Consider the following 14,963-nt stretch of genomic DNA (forward strand, 5'->3'; position numbering starts at 1 on the left):
AACTACTTTATCAATTTTACCAAACGTGGAACGGTATAAACGCCCCCCCCCCCCCCCAAAAAAAAAAAAAAAAAAAAAATTCATGAATAGCTGATTTTTGATCATTCTGCCTCACAAAAATCGGAATAAAAAGCGATCAAAAAATGTCACGTGCCCGAAAATGTTACCAACAAAAATGTCAACTCACATGACTCTGTGGACCAAAATATGGAAAAACTGTAGCTCTCAAAATGTGGAGACGCAAAAACTATTTTTTGCAATAAAAAGCGTCTTTTAGTCTGTGACGGCTGCCAATCATAAAAAAGACGCTATAAATATAAAATCAAACCCCCCTTCATCACCCCCTTTGTTAGGGAAAAATAGTAAAATAAAAAAAAGTATTTATTTCCATTTTTCCATTAGGGTTAGGGCTAGGGTTAGGATTAGGGCTGAGGCTAGGGTTAGATTTTCAGTTAGAATTGGGGGTTTCCACTGTTTAGGCACATCAAGGGCTCTCCAAATGCGACATGGCGTCCGATCTCAATTCCAGTCAATTCTGCGTTGAAAAAGTAAAACACTGCTCCTTCCCTTCAGAGCTCTCCCGTGCGCCCAAACAGGGGTTTTTTGTGGGAAAAAAATGATTTCTATATTTTCACGGCTCTGCGTTATAAACTGTAGTTATACACAGTTATAAACTGTGTATAAAACTGCAAACGCAATGTGACGCCTGCAGACCATTACATCTAAGTCTGTATTCCAAATGGCGCTCCTTCCCTTCCGAGCTCTGCCATGCGCCCAAACGGTGGTTCCCCCCCACATATGGGGTATCAGCGTACTCAGGACAAATTGACAACTTTTGGGGTTCAATTTCTCCCGTTACCCTTGGGAAAATACAAAACTGGGGGCTAAAAAATAATTTTTGTGGGAAAAAAAAAATTTTTTATTTTCACGGCTCTGCATTATAAACTGTAGCGAAACACTTGGGGGTTCAAAGCTCTCACAACACATCTAGATAAGTTCCTTAGGGAGTCTACTTTCCAAAATTGTGTGACTTTTGGGGGGTTTCAATGTTTAGGCACATCAGTGGCTCTCCAAATGCAACATGGCGTCTCATCTCAATTCCAGCCAATCAAATGGCGCTCCTTCCCTTCCGAGCTCTGCCATGCGCCCAAACAGTGGTTTACCCCCACATATGGGGTATCAGCGTACTCAGGACAAATTGCACAACAACTTTTGGGGTCCAATTTCTTCTTACTCTTGGGAAAATAAAAAATTGGGGGCAAAAAGATAATTTTTGTGAAAAATATGATTTTTTATTTTTACAGCTCTACATTATAAACTTCTGTGAAGCAGTTGGTGGGTCAAAGTGCTCACCACAAATCTAGATAAGTTCCTTAGGGGGGTCTAGTTTCCAAAATGGTGTCACTTGTGGGGGGTTTCAATGTTTAGGCACATCAGTGCTTCTCAAAACACAACATGGCGTCCCATCTCAATTCCTGTCAATTTTGCATTGAAAAGTCAAATAGCACTCCTTCCCTTCCGAGCTCTGCGATGCACCCAAACAGTGGTTTACCCCCACATATGGGGTATCAGCGTACTCAGGACAAATTGTACAACAACTTTTGGGGTCCATTTTCTACTGTTACCCTTAGTAAAATATAACAAATTGGAGCTGAAGTAATTTTTTTGTGAAAAAAAGTTAAATGTTCATTTTTATTTAAACATTCCAAAAATTCCTGTGAAACACCTGAAGGGTTAATAAACTTCTTGAATGTGGTTTTGAGCACCTTGAGGGGTACAGTTTTTAGAATGGTGTCACACTTGGTTATTTTCTATCATATAGACCACTCAAAATGACTTCAAATGAGATGTCCCTAAAAAAAAAACGGTGTTGTAAAAATGAGAAATTGCTGGTCAACTTTTAACCCTTATAACTCCCTAACAAAAAAAAATTTTGGTTCCAAAATTGTGCTGATGTAAAGTAAACATGTGGGAAGTGATATTTATTAAGTATTTTGTGTGACATATCTCTGTGATTTAAGGGCATAAAAATTCAAATTTGGAAAATTGCGAAATATTCAAAATTTAAGCCAAATTTCCGTTTATTTTTTCACAAATAAACGCAAGTCTTATCGAAGAAATTTTACCACTATCATGAAGTACAATATGTCAGGAGAAAACAATGTCAGAATCATCAGGATCCGTTGAAGTGTTCCAGAGTTATAACCTCATAACGGGACAGTGGTCAGAATTGTAAAAATTGGCCCCGACATTAACGTGCAAACCACCCTTGGGGCTTAAGGGGTTAAAATTTGCATAAAGAAACGCAGCAAAAGGACAATGAAATGTGAACATTGCCTACAGCAGACTTTTTGCACTCTGCCTCTTTCTCCTTCCAGTCTCTTCACTCATCTTCTTGCTATAGAGTTCTATATTCAGCAACTGTAATCTGATCCCTCAGTGAAGACAGAACTAAAGGTACCGTCACATTTAGCGACGCTGCAGCGTCGCTGTGTGGTCGCTGGAGAGCTGTCACACAGACAGCTCTCCAGCTACCAACTATGCGAAGTCCCCTGGTAACCAGGGTAAACATCGGGTTACTAAGCGCAGGGCCGCGCTTAGTAACCCGATGTTTACCCTGGTTACCAGTGCTAATGTAAAAAAAAAAAAAAAAAAAACAACACTACATACTTACATTCCGGTGTCTGTCCCCCGTCGCTGTGCTTTCCTGCACTGACTGTGAGCGCCGGCTGGCCGTAAAGCACAGCGGTGACGTCACCGCTGTAATCTGCTTTACGGCTGGCCGGCGCTGACAGTGCAGGGAAGCAGAACGCCGAGGGACGCGACAGACACCGGAATGTAAGTATGAAGTGTTTGGGTTTTTTTTACATTTACACTGGTAACCAGGGTAAACATCGGGTTACTAAGCGCGGCCCTGCGCTTAGTAACCCGATGTTTACCCTGGTTACCAGTGAAGACATCGCTGAATCGGCGTCACACACGCCGATTCAGCGATGCCTGCGGGTGATCCAGCGACGAAATAAAGTTCTGGACTTTCTGCTCCGACCAACGATGTCACAGCAGGATCCAGATCGCTGCTGCATGTCAAACACAACGATATCGCTATCCAGGACGCTGCAACGTCACGGATCGCTAGCGATATCGTTGTGAAGTTGGTCAGTGTGAAGGTACCATAAAAGGCAAAGATGAATAGTTTTTCAGAGTAAATGGGCAGTGCAGGAAACAGAGGGAGAGCAGTGAGAAGTGTGGAAAGAGATGGGCAAACCCGAACAGTAAAGTTCGGCATCTGTTCCAAACACATACTGTTTGGACACCCAACACTGACTTCACCTGTTCGGGTTTGGCTGCCCGAACATCGGGTGTTTGCCATACTGTCATGTGCATGACAGTGGGGCAAACACCGCTTCTGATCGATGGTGAAACCATCCCCGCCGGTCAGAGTTCCCACGCGGTCAAAAGACAGCATGAGCGCTCAGCTCTGATTGGAGGTATAAAGTTTACCTCCGGTCACTAGTGTCAGCTGATTGGAATACTGCTCCCATCATCTGACATCTGCTGCCACAAATAACAGCGAGAGCAGGTGCGGCTGATGGGTGTATTCAATAGCCGGCTCCTACGCTGTAAATAAATAATGAAAAAAAAAAAAAACAACAACATGGGTTTCCCTGTATTTTTGATAACCAGCCAGGTAAAACTCACAGCTGAGGGGTGTAACCCTTGGCTGTAAGCTTCAGCAAGGCTGGTTATCAAGAATAGAGGGGTCCCCACGCCGTATTTTTTAATAAATTTATAATTAAATTTAAAAAAACGGCGTGGGTTCCCCCCTAATTGTGATAACCAGTAAGACAAAACTCACAGCTGGGGGCTGCAACCCTCAGCTGTGAGCTTCATCAAAGCTAGTTATCAAGAATAGAGGGGTACTCACTTTTTAAAAAAAAAATTATTTAAATAGGTCATTTTTTTTATTTTTTTTTAAATGGCGTGGGGTTCCTCCCATTTTTGACAACCAGCCTTGCTAAAGCAGACAGCTGAGGGCTGGTAATTTCAGGCTGGTAAGGGACCATGGATATTGCCCCCTCCCCCAGCCTAAAAATAGCAGCCTGCAGCTGCCCAGAAAAGGCACATCTATTAGATGTGCAAATTCTGGCGCTTTGCCCGACTCTTCAAAATTGCCCTGTAGCGGTGGTAAGTGGGGTTAATATTTGTGGGGTTGATGTCACCTTTGTATTGTCAGGTGACATCAAGCCCATGGCTAAGTAATGGAGAGGTGTCTATAAGACATCTATCCATTACTAATGCTATAGTTGTATGGTAAATCAAGACACATCCAGAATAAAGTCTTTTATTAGAAATAAAACAAAACACTTTTACTTTTTTTATAAAAAAACCAAACAAACCGTTATACTCGCCCAACATCTATTCCACAAAAGACCTCGTTTTCTGTAATAAAACAAAAATAAAAAACAACAATATCCCTCACCTATCCGTCATTCTGTCCCACGCCGTAATCCATGCCTGGAGGATAAACAGTTTTCTACCTGGATGGTGCCAAGATGTGACCGTCCAGGCTGAGAACCACTGGTGAATGGAGCTGCTGCGAGCGCAGCGTCAATGACTAGTAGTTACTTCCGGTCACTGAGGCTGCGTTCCCAGCCGGGCTGAACTGCGGTGACCTTGGTGAAATTCCCGCTAGCACCGTGAGAGTTTTTCTCACGGTCCTAGCGGAGATCTCACTGAGGTCACCGCAGTTCAGCCCGGCTAGGAACGCTCTACCAGTGACCAGCAGTAACCTGAATGACTTTAATGCTGGTCACTGATGCTGCACAGCTCATTCACCAGCAGCTCATTCACCAGTGGTTCTCAGCCTGGACGGTCACATCTTGGCACAGTCCAGGTTGAAAATGGTTTATCCCCCAGACATGGATTACAGCATGGGACACAATGACGGATAGGTGAGGGATATTGTGTTTTTTCTGCTATTTTTGTTTTATTACAGAAGACGAGGGCCTTCGGTGGAATTGGCGTTAGATGAGTATAACTGTTTATTATTTCTAAATAAAAAGGTAAAATGTATTCTTCCTTTATTCCTGCTGCACCACTGAATTCTATTTTTCATAAATTCAATATATGGTTCCAGAGGTATGGACTTTTATGTTTGGTGTATGTTTTTATGGTCTTTACTAAAGAGTGTTTCTCACGAGATAATAATACAGGCTAAAAACCCACTCCAGAGAATTGTCTGAGATACATCTCCCTTGGTAAAGACCATAAAAATTAGTACTAAATAAAAAGTTCCATCTCCAGTACTGTATTGTGGATTTTTTTTTAAAGTGAAATACTAAGAGGAACAGCAGGAATAAAAAGAGCAAAAACTGGCTAATTTTGACATGACGACACGTCCTCTTTAGGGTAGGTTCACACAAGAGTCTAAAAAAGTCATACAGAGTTTCATCCAGAAGACATGCGAGATTTTTTTCTCACTTGTCATGACCGTAGGCAATCAATTATTACAGATACTATTATTCATTTACAAGACCATTCACAGCTTCCTATGTTACAGAATTGCAATGTATCTGTAAAAGAAATGGATGCTATAGTGTGGCTTGGTATGTGATCCGATTTTATTTGTCCACCCAAAGACTTGAATGGGTGAGTCTCATCAGATTTAAGGAATATACTAGTACCTGCTGCAGTATTTTTCACACGAAGATTCAATGAAAAATAAACAAAAAGTCATTCACCTGCACTGCCCCATTGAATAACATTGGAAAAAATATATGAACAATTTCAGCTCACCACTATGACGCCCGTTTCAGACGCTTCAGCACAGAAGTACTGTAGTTCAGTCCAGACTAAGCACAGTTGTATCCAAGCAAAAAAAAAGGGAGTGTATCCATCAACTTGAAAAAGGCATCTGCCGAAATGCATAGTTTTAGGGGGGTGAGGGGTTAAATCTTTGTCTATACATGTAATATTTTGGATTAATTAAATATTGAGAAGTTCTTTGCATAAACGTCTATCACTGTTCCTTCTACCCTCCCTGGATACACTCCCCTTTTTTGCTCAGATTGAATAACATTGGTCCAAGTCCATTTTTTTCACTGGTAGAACTCGGACTGAAAAAACGGTCGTGTTAACCCACTTCTCATATAACATTGTCACCTTACCCTATGGGAGTGGTTTTTACTTTTACCTTTGTGGACACCAATGTGAAAAAAAAAGCTCATCGAGGCTCAGGCATCTGTAGACTGTAAATAAAATGTTTTTGGAGGGTTTTTTTTAATTGCATTAATTCAGAGTGTAACCTGCTGTGCTGAACAACATGAAACCTCAATAGTAAAATTATACTTGTAGTCATTCAATTACCAGGAAGAATAAAGAGGGACATAAGGAGTGTCACATTTGAAAGATATTTATTGATCCAAAACCATTAAAAGTTAATCACTTACCTGGAGGACAAGCTCTCTGATGGTCTTTATGTAAAGGGTCAGATAATCCTTTACATAAACCTCCTTCATGTAACTTGGGATTGAAAACCAGTCACTGGCGATGGCAGCCTCGTTCTCATTATTGCCGCTCCACACAATAATACAAGGGTGAGATTTAAGTCTTCGAATCTGTAAGTCACCAAAATATCACATTTTATACAGTAAAATATCACTACTAACCAGAGCAAAGATTCATTTCAGAGAATTCTCTAGTTTTATATCCCGGCTAAAACCGATTACAGGAAGCAAATGAACTATGGAAGAATAATGCAGATGAATCGGCACACAGTGTGGACTATGGAATATGGAAGAACTAACCGTGGGCACATTAAAAATAACTGCAGTTCTGTCAGGATTCACTGAATAAACGGTTGTTTCTTACTTATTTGAAACATCATTTCAATTTCGGAAATATTTGGAAGATATTAAAAAGGGAGCCTGTCAACTTCCTCAGGTTCCCATACTGCCACCATGCATTTATTAATCCTTATATATAATACCTAACAAGCCCTTTTTCGTGGCTTTCAATTTTTTTATATGCCCAAAACCAATTTTATAACTGGGCTTGCAATGCGCTCACTAGTGGGTGTCTAGTCATGGGGGCATTGCTTTCCCCCAGACTAAAGTTCCCAATAATCAAGTTATCACACTCCTGTGAGCGCGAGTTACAGGATTTGTAAGAGTGGCGTCCCACCTGCTCTGCAAATCTCTGCCTCTTTGACAGTGCGCACTGTGCATGTCCAGGGAGGCAGCGGTGACATAATGTGTGACCGTCGACTCCTTGCACATCTTGTCTTTTGCTGTGTACTACATCATTGCTGCTTCCCTGGACGTGCAGAGTATGCCAAGAATGCCGGAGAAAGTACACCAGGTAGGCAGATTTGCAAAGAGGTGACTGTGTCGCTGTTCTTACAGATCAAGTCACTCACGCCCACTGGGGAGTGATCACATGATTAGTGGGACGATTAGTCTGGGGGAACACAACACCCTTACGAGTAGTCACAAACTAATTAGCATGTCGCAAGCCTAGTTATAACATTTATTTTAGACATGTTCAAAAAATCTATAGCAAAAATGGTCTCGTTAGGAAGTATATACAAAGATCAATAAATACATGGGGACGGTTTATGGGTGTCTGGATAAGCCATTCGGTTCCCTTTAAATCGTACATGCTTTGCCGTGTCTTCAGACTACAATGTTAGGAATGTAATAAGGGTACTTCAGGATTTTGCAAAACTTGACAAATAGTAGGGAATGATTTACAATAAAGATATAACTTGTGATGAGAGTAATTGCTTGTTATTAGAGTTTGCCTAGGGTGCTCAGATATCCACAGAGTATCGCGGGCGCTCGGGTGAGACTTTCGTGTCCCCACGTTTTGCAGCCAGACAAACACAGGCCTTGGGGGTCACAAACCTCTCACTCGAGCACCTGTGATACTCTAGCAATGAGCTCTTGCGCTCCTCATTAGACAACCATTGTTAATGAATCTCTTGCAATTCAAGTGGTCTCCATGGACCCTATTCCTACAGATATAAGGATCTGCTCATCATTCACATGACTGTTAAAGAAATAACCATGAATGTTGAATCTATTTTATAATATTCCCTACTCTTCTACAAGTATTGAACAACCATAGAAGCCTATTTAAGGGTACATTCAGCCTTCATCCTGCATTCATTCTTCTATGTTCTGCTATAAATCCCAAGTTACATCAGCATAGCATCAAATGACCAGGTAGAGCCAGATTCAGCTCTCTGATTGGAGGACACTGACTTTTCTCCACATTCTCCTAAATAAATTAACTGATTATAAATATACGGGAATGGAGGCAGAACGGTGAACTCTTACATTATATCTGGGTGCCAAGCAATGAGCAGTCATTATCTTTGATATGAGCCTCTGACCCCCACATTCCCATTGAGAACTTCATACGTACAATCCATGCAATTTCATCACACAGTCACTTCTGCCCACTGAGGAGAGCAGAACGTCATGTAGTTCTCTGGGGTCACCATGAGATCAAATGACCAAACACCTAAGAGAAGCACATCTTAAAAGTTCCAGATAGTATTACGGTACATTATTAAGCTACCATATTCTAAACTATATTTAGTGGAGGTCTAGTGACAGGATAAACTTAAAAAAAGAACAATATTTGTAAATGAATAGTTCCATTAACTAATATGACTAAATAAAATAATATAGCTGTGTGAAAATATCTGAAGGGCTGTCACAGTGTAGAGAGATCATCCTTATTCTCATTTGTACATGGAAACACAAGAAGTAATGGAATGAAACTGAAAAGGAAAAGATATAGATTAGATATTAGAAAAAACTTTTTGACAGTGATGGTGATCAATGAGTGGAACAGGCTGCCACGAGAGGTGGTGAGTTCTCCTTCAATGGAAGTCTTCAAACAAAGGCTGGACAGACATCTGTCTCGAGATGGTTTTGTGAATCCTGCATTCAGCAGGGGGTGGACACGATGACCCTGGGGGTCCCTTCAAATTTTAATATTCTATGACTAATCTGACTATTTGCTGTTCATTTTTAAAATGCAGAGCAAGAGAATTATGTCCCCTTGTGAAAATGTACCTGGTGAGTGACTTCTTCTCTGACCGTATCCAGAAACCAATCATCAGTTGGATAAAGGGCACATGCAAACATAAAATCTTGCCAGATCTGCAAGAGTAACAATACAACGATGTACATGTCACTTGTTATGGCTAGCTGATAATCGCAAGAACATAATCCGTCCCATAGGAATATAGCACCTCAGTTTAACAAACTAATAAATGACAAAAAATAAATAAAAAGACATGTCTTGCAACAGCATAACTGAGATTTATGTTAGAAAATCATTTGCATAGTTCCAAATAGAAAGGGGGGGGGAGGGAGACTTAAAAGTCCTAATGTTGTCTTGTTTATCTCGTGGATATGACTTCCTTATATGATATGTAGTAACAGAATAATAGGCTTAGAAATTCAAAAATTTGTGTTTTTTTGTAACATCATGTTATTACCTACAATATGAAGCACACGTAAAGCGATTACCATTATTCCCAAGTCATCACAAATGCTGTAGAACTCATCAGTCTCGTATATTCCTCCACCCCACACACGTAGAGTATTCATATTAGCATCAACCGCTGACTGTAGGAGATTACGGAGCCTGTATATAGATTGGTGGCAATGTAAGTGACAACACACATATCCATCTCTAGAAATCCCTTTTCAAGATTAGTGTTGTTATATTTTTTCCATTACATGTGAAGTTTTGCAATGTAATCTGTCATGCATTTTTGGTGCAGACACGCCAAAAAGAACTGTAACAAACTGTCCAAATCTTATTTGTTGTCTAATAGTTTTAAATTAATTATAGTAAAGGAGCTAGAACGGTTCTATTTTATGCCAAGTCCAAAGAAGACGACCATTACCTGTCAGAATTGACTCTGTCTTGAAATGAGTCGGCTGGTATCCAGTTGGATCCTTTGAGGAAAATGGGAACTCCATTAATCTTCATGTAAAACGACAGACCAGGAGAGCCACCAACTGGTTCCTCAACAAGTTCTACAGTCCGAAAATATATCTGCATTGAGAGAATGAACACCTTAGCAAAGCGAAGAGGAAAAAAATTAGGAATTCAATATATTGACTCCAAGTGATAAGCCTAAAGTGAATAGGGTAGAGTTGCAGTTCCCATTCTAAAAAGACTGCTTCAGATGTTCGTAAAATACAGTCAAAGTGTGGACCGCAATCACCAGACTAGCCATAGATTGCCTGACCCACTGCCAAGTTTGGAGGGGAAATCCATGGCCAATCCGTGCATTTTGGTTAGTACTCAGACAGTGCTTCACAGATGTCTGCATGACCCCTCAGGATTGTGCCATGCCATGATTTCTCGTAAAACTCTTTGGGTATGTTTCCACGGTCAGGAATGGCTCAGTATTTGCTCAGGATTTGACGCAGGTAAAATCGGTATCTGATGTCACTGGCACGTCACCTACGTTTTTTTACATGCCTTTTTGATACATTTTTTTCCGCATGCGTTGTTTCATTATATGCGTTTTTGTCACTTGAAATAAAGCTTATTGAAAGTTGGCTTCTGGAAAGGGAAAAAAAAAGTGATTTCCTGTTTGCAGATAGGATACGTGCACACAGTCAGTAAACGCTGCAAGTTGGAAGCTGCATACATCTGCAGCGTCCAACCCGCAGTGGCCAGATGTTACAGCATAGTGGATGGCATTTCATGAAATCCCATCTCCACTATGCGTTCAAAAATGCAGGCGGCAGTTATTACGCATGTGACTAATAGTTAGATGAGGTTTTACCGCCTCTAATGTTAGTCTATGGGAAATTTACGCTGTGGGGTCTGAGCGTCTCCGCATCGTAAATAGATATGCTGCAGTCTGGAAAGACGTGCCGCATGTCAGCATACGCAGGTCTGTCGCCTGCGTCTCCGAACGCATAGTGGAGATGGGATTTCATGAAATCCCCTCCACTATGCTGTAACACCTTGAAGCTACGGGTTTGACGCTGCGGCTGGACGCAGCGTCAAACCCGCAGCGTTTCCTGACCGTAGAAACAAACTCTTCCTGAATAGGCCAAATTTTCAAATTTGACATGTCAATTTATTTGCTAATATCTCAGATATTTCTTCATTTCTTAGCGATTCGGAGACTTTTTTCATGACGCCCTAGACCAGATTCATCATTGCCTTTTTGCCATTTTCTTTTGGGTGTGAATACCTCTCGATTACTGACTGTTTGATTTGCTAAATATGAAATAAAACGATCTGTGCCTTTTTTAAACTTGTCTTATTTAGTTTAGCTAATCTTCTGATCTTTACACCAAGATAGCTTTTCCACATATTTCAGATAAATTCATTAAAAGCGACTTTTTAAAAAAGGTTACAAATTCTATGCGCAAATGTACTGCAGTCCCCTTTGTAGTGTGTGCTTTTTAATAATAGTTTCTTCTCTACACGCCGCAAAAGTTGCAGAATATGCAAGGGTTTGCTCTTAAAAAGCTCAAAAAAGGTTGAAGACAAAAATAAGACCATTTTAACTTTGTGCAAAATTTATGAACCGTGTACCCATTCTGAACAATTTTGCGCAATAAATCAGCAAATAATAAAAGACAAAAGAAAAGAAATTTATAATAGACAAATTGTTAAATGTGGGCCACTGCACTTTTTTAGGAGGGTGGTAAATTTAACCCCTTCCCGACCTGTGATGCCATGTATGCATCATGAAAGTCGGTGCCAATCCGACCTGTGATGGAAATTTCACCTGACCTGCAGGGACAGGGGGAGTGGTACTTGAGCCCGGGGGGGTGGCTTCACCCCCCAAACCACCTTCCCCCCTCCCCGTGGTTACGATCGCTCTGATTGACTCTTTCACTTTCAACAGCTAATCAGAGCAATCGTAACATTTCACCAATGAAAATTGGTGAAATATTACAATCCAGCCATGGCAGATGCTGCAACATCATCGGCCATGGCTGGAGACCCCGATCTGACCCCCGCCACCGACTGACGGCAGCGATCTGCAGCCGCCGCCTGTGTTTCCCACCCTCCGTTATGTCCTCCGCTGCCCTCCTCTCCCCATCGTCCTGTCCGGCGCCCCCCGCTGTTTTGATCACAGTGATCAAAATAAAAAAAATTGTAAATAAACCCCCCCTTTATCCCCCCATAGGTAGGGTAAATAAGGAAATAAAGAAAATATTTTTATTTTTCCACTAGGGTTACGGTTAGAATTAGGGTTAGGGTTACAATTAGGGTTAGGGTTGCAATTAGGGTTTCGGTTAGAATTAGGGTTAGAATTAGGCTATGGGCACACGGTGCAGATTTGGCTGCGGATCCACAGCGTATTGGCCGCTGCGGATTCGTAGCAGTTTTCCATCACGTTTACAGTACCATGTAAACCTATGGAAAACCAAATCCACTGTGCCCATGGTGCGGAAAATACCGCTTGGTATTTTCCGCAGCATGTCAATTCTTTGTGCGGATTCCGCAGTGTTTTACACCTGGTCCTGTATAGGAATTCGCTGGTGAAATCCGCACAAAAAACACTGGAAATCTGCGGTAAATCCGCAGGTAAAACGCAGTGCATTTTACCTGCGGATTTTTCTAAAACGGTGCAGAAAAATCTGCACACAAATCGGCAACGTGGGCACATAGCCTTAGGGTTAGGGTTGGAATTAGGGTTAAGATTAGGGTTAGGGTGTGTTGGGGTTAGGGTTAGGCTTGTGGTTAGGTTTATAGTTGGGATTAGCGTTAGGGGTGTGCTGAGGTTAGGGTTGGGATTAGGGGTGTGCTGGGGTTAGGGTTGTGGTTAGGGGTGTGTTGGGGTTAGGGTTGCGATTAGGGTCATGGTTAGAGTTGGGATTAGGGTTAGGGGTGTGTTGGGGATAGTGCTGGAGATAGAATTGAGGGGTTTCCACTGTTTAGGCACATCAGGGGTCTCCAAACGTGACATGGCGCCACTATTGATTCCAGCCAACCTTGCGTTCAAGAAGTCAAATGGTGCTCCCTCCCTTCCAAGCCCCGACGTGCGCCCAAACAGTGGTTTACCCCCACATATGGGGTATCAGCATACTCAGGACAAACTGGAAAACAACTTTTGGGGTCCAATTTTTCCTGTTACCCTTGGGAAAATAAAAAATTGCGGGTTAAAAAATCATTTTTGAGGAAAGAAAAATTATTTTTTATTTTCACGGCTCTGCGTTATAAACTTCTGTGAAGCACTTGGGGGTTCAAAGTGCTCACCACACATCTAGATTAGTTCCTTGGGGGGTCTAGTTTCCAAAATGAGGTCAATTGTGGGGGGAGCTCAAATGTTTAGGCACACAGGGGCTCTCCAAACGCGACATGGTGTCCGCTAAAGACTGGAGCCAATTTTTCATTCAAAAAGTCAAATGGCGCTCCTTCCCTTCCGAGCACTGTCGTGCGCCCAAACAGTGTTTCCCCCCCACATATGGGGTATCGGCGTACTCAGGATAAATTGGACAACAACTTTCGGGGTCCAGTTTCTCCTTTTACCCTTGGTAAAATAAAAACATTGTTGCTAAAAGATCATTTTTGTGACTAAAGTTAAATGTTAATTTATTCCTTCCATGTTGCTTCTGCTGCTGTGAAACACCTGAAGGGTTAATAAACTTCTTGAATGTGGTTTTGAGCACCTTGAGGGGTGAAGTTTTTAGAATGGTGTCATTTTTGGGTATTTTCAGCCATATAGACCCCTCAAACTGATGTCAAATATGAGGTGTTCCCTAAAAAAAATGGTTTTATAAATTTTGCTGTAAAAATGAGAAATCGCTGGTCAAATTTTAACCCTTATAACTTCCTTGCAAAAAAAAAAAATTTCTTCCAAAATTGTGCTGATGTAAAGTAGACATGTGGGGAATGTTATTTATTAACTATTTTGTGTCACATAACTCTCTGGTTTAACAGAATAAAAACTCAAGATTTGAAAATTGTTACATTTTTAAAATTTTCTCCAAATTTTCGTTTTATTCACAAACAAACGCAAAAATTATCGACCTAAATTTACCACTAACATGAAGCCCAATATGTCACAAAAAAAATCTCAGAATCGCTATGATCCGTTGAAGCGTTCCTGAGTTATTACCTCATAAAGGGACACTGGTCAGAAATGCAAACAAATGGCCAGGTCATTAAGGTCAAAATAGGTTGGTCATGAAGGGGCTAAATTGATATGATTTGCATTTTTATGAAAATATCTGAAATTACTTTGCAGGGGCCTATATGTCAGAAAGTCCCTAAAAAATACCCATTTTTCTAACTGCAGTCGTATTCAAAACCACAGTCAGGAAGTTTGTTAACTCTTTAGGTGCAACTAAATTGACGATTTAGCCAAACTTTTCATTTTCTCCAGGGCAACATAATTACACCAGTGCACGAAATGTAGTCAAAAACTACAGTTAGGGCCAGAAATATTTGGACAGTGACACAAGTTTTGTTATTTTAGCTGTTTACAAAAACATGTTCAGAAATACAATTATATATATAATATGGGCTGAAAGTGCACACTCCCAGCTGCAATATGATAGTTTCCACATCCAAATCGGAGAAAGGGTTTAGGAATCATAGCTCTGTAATGCATAGCGTCCTCTTTTTCAAGGGACCAAAAGTAATTGGACAATGGACTCTAAGGGCTGCAATTAACTCTGAAGGCGTCTCCCTCGTTAACCTGTAATCAATGAAGTAGTTAAAAGGTCAGGGGTGGATTCCAGGTGTGTGGTTTTGCATTTGGAAGCTGTTGCTGTGAGCAGACAACATGCGGTCAAAGGAACTCTCAATTGAGGTGAAGCAGAACATCCTGAGGCTGAAAAAAAAGAAAAAATCCATCAGAGAGATAGCAGACATGCTTGGAGTAGCAAAATCAACAGTTGGGTACATTCTGAGAAAAAAGGAATTGACTGGTGAGCTTGGGAACTCAAAAAGGCCTG

The 14,963-nt window shown here is 41.2% G+C and overlaps 1 protein-coding gene across 3 annotated transcripts in view; it reads right to left on the bottom strand.

Moving 5' to 3' along the window:
* The window catches only part of MANBA (mannosidase beta), a 122,765-nt gene that overhangs the window by 56,332 nt on the left and 51,470 nt on the right, over positions 1-14,963 (bottom strand). For all 3 annotated transcript variants that reach the window (XM_069743655.1, XM_069743656.1, XM_069743657.1), the window contains 4 exons: positions 9,929-10,080; positions 9,546-9,663; positions 9,087-9,173; positions 6,450-6,617 (listed from right to left, as the gene is read on the bottom strand). In XM_069743655.1, the coding sequence (XP_069599756.1) occupies positions 6,450-6,617; positions 9,087-9,173; positions 9,546-9,663; positions 9,929-10,080 (525 nt within the window). The remainder of the gene's footprint in view (positions 1-6,449; positions 6,618-9,086; positions 9,174-9,545; positions 9,664-9,928; positions 10,081-14,963) is intronic.

Source organism: Ranitomeya imitator, chromosome 1 (assembly GCF_032444005.1).
Source record: "Ranitomeya imitator isolate aRanImi1 chromosome 1, aRanImi1.pri, whole genome shotgun sequence".
Classification (NCBI taxonomy): domain Eukaryota; kingdom Metazoa; phylum Chordata; class Amphibia; order Anura; family Dendrobatidae; genus Ranitomeya; species Ranitomeya imitator.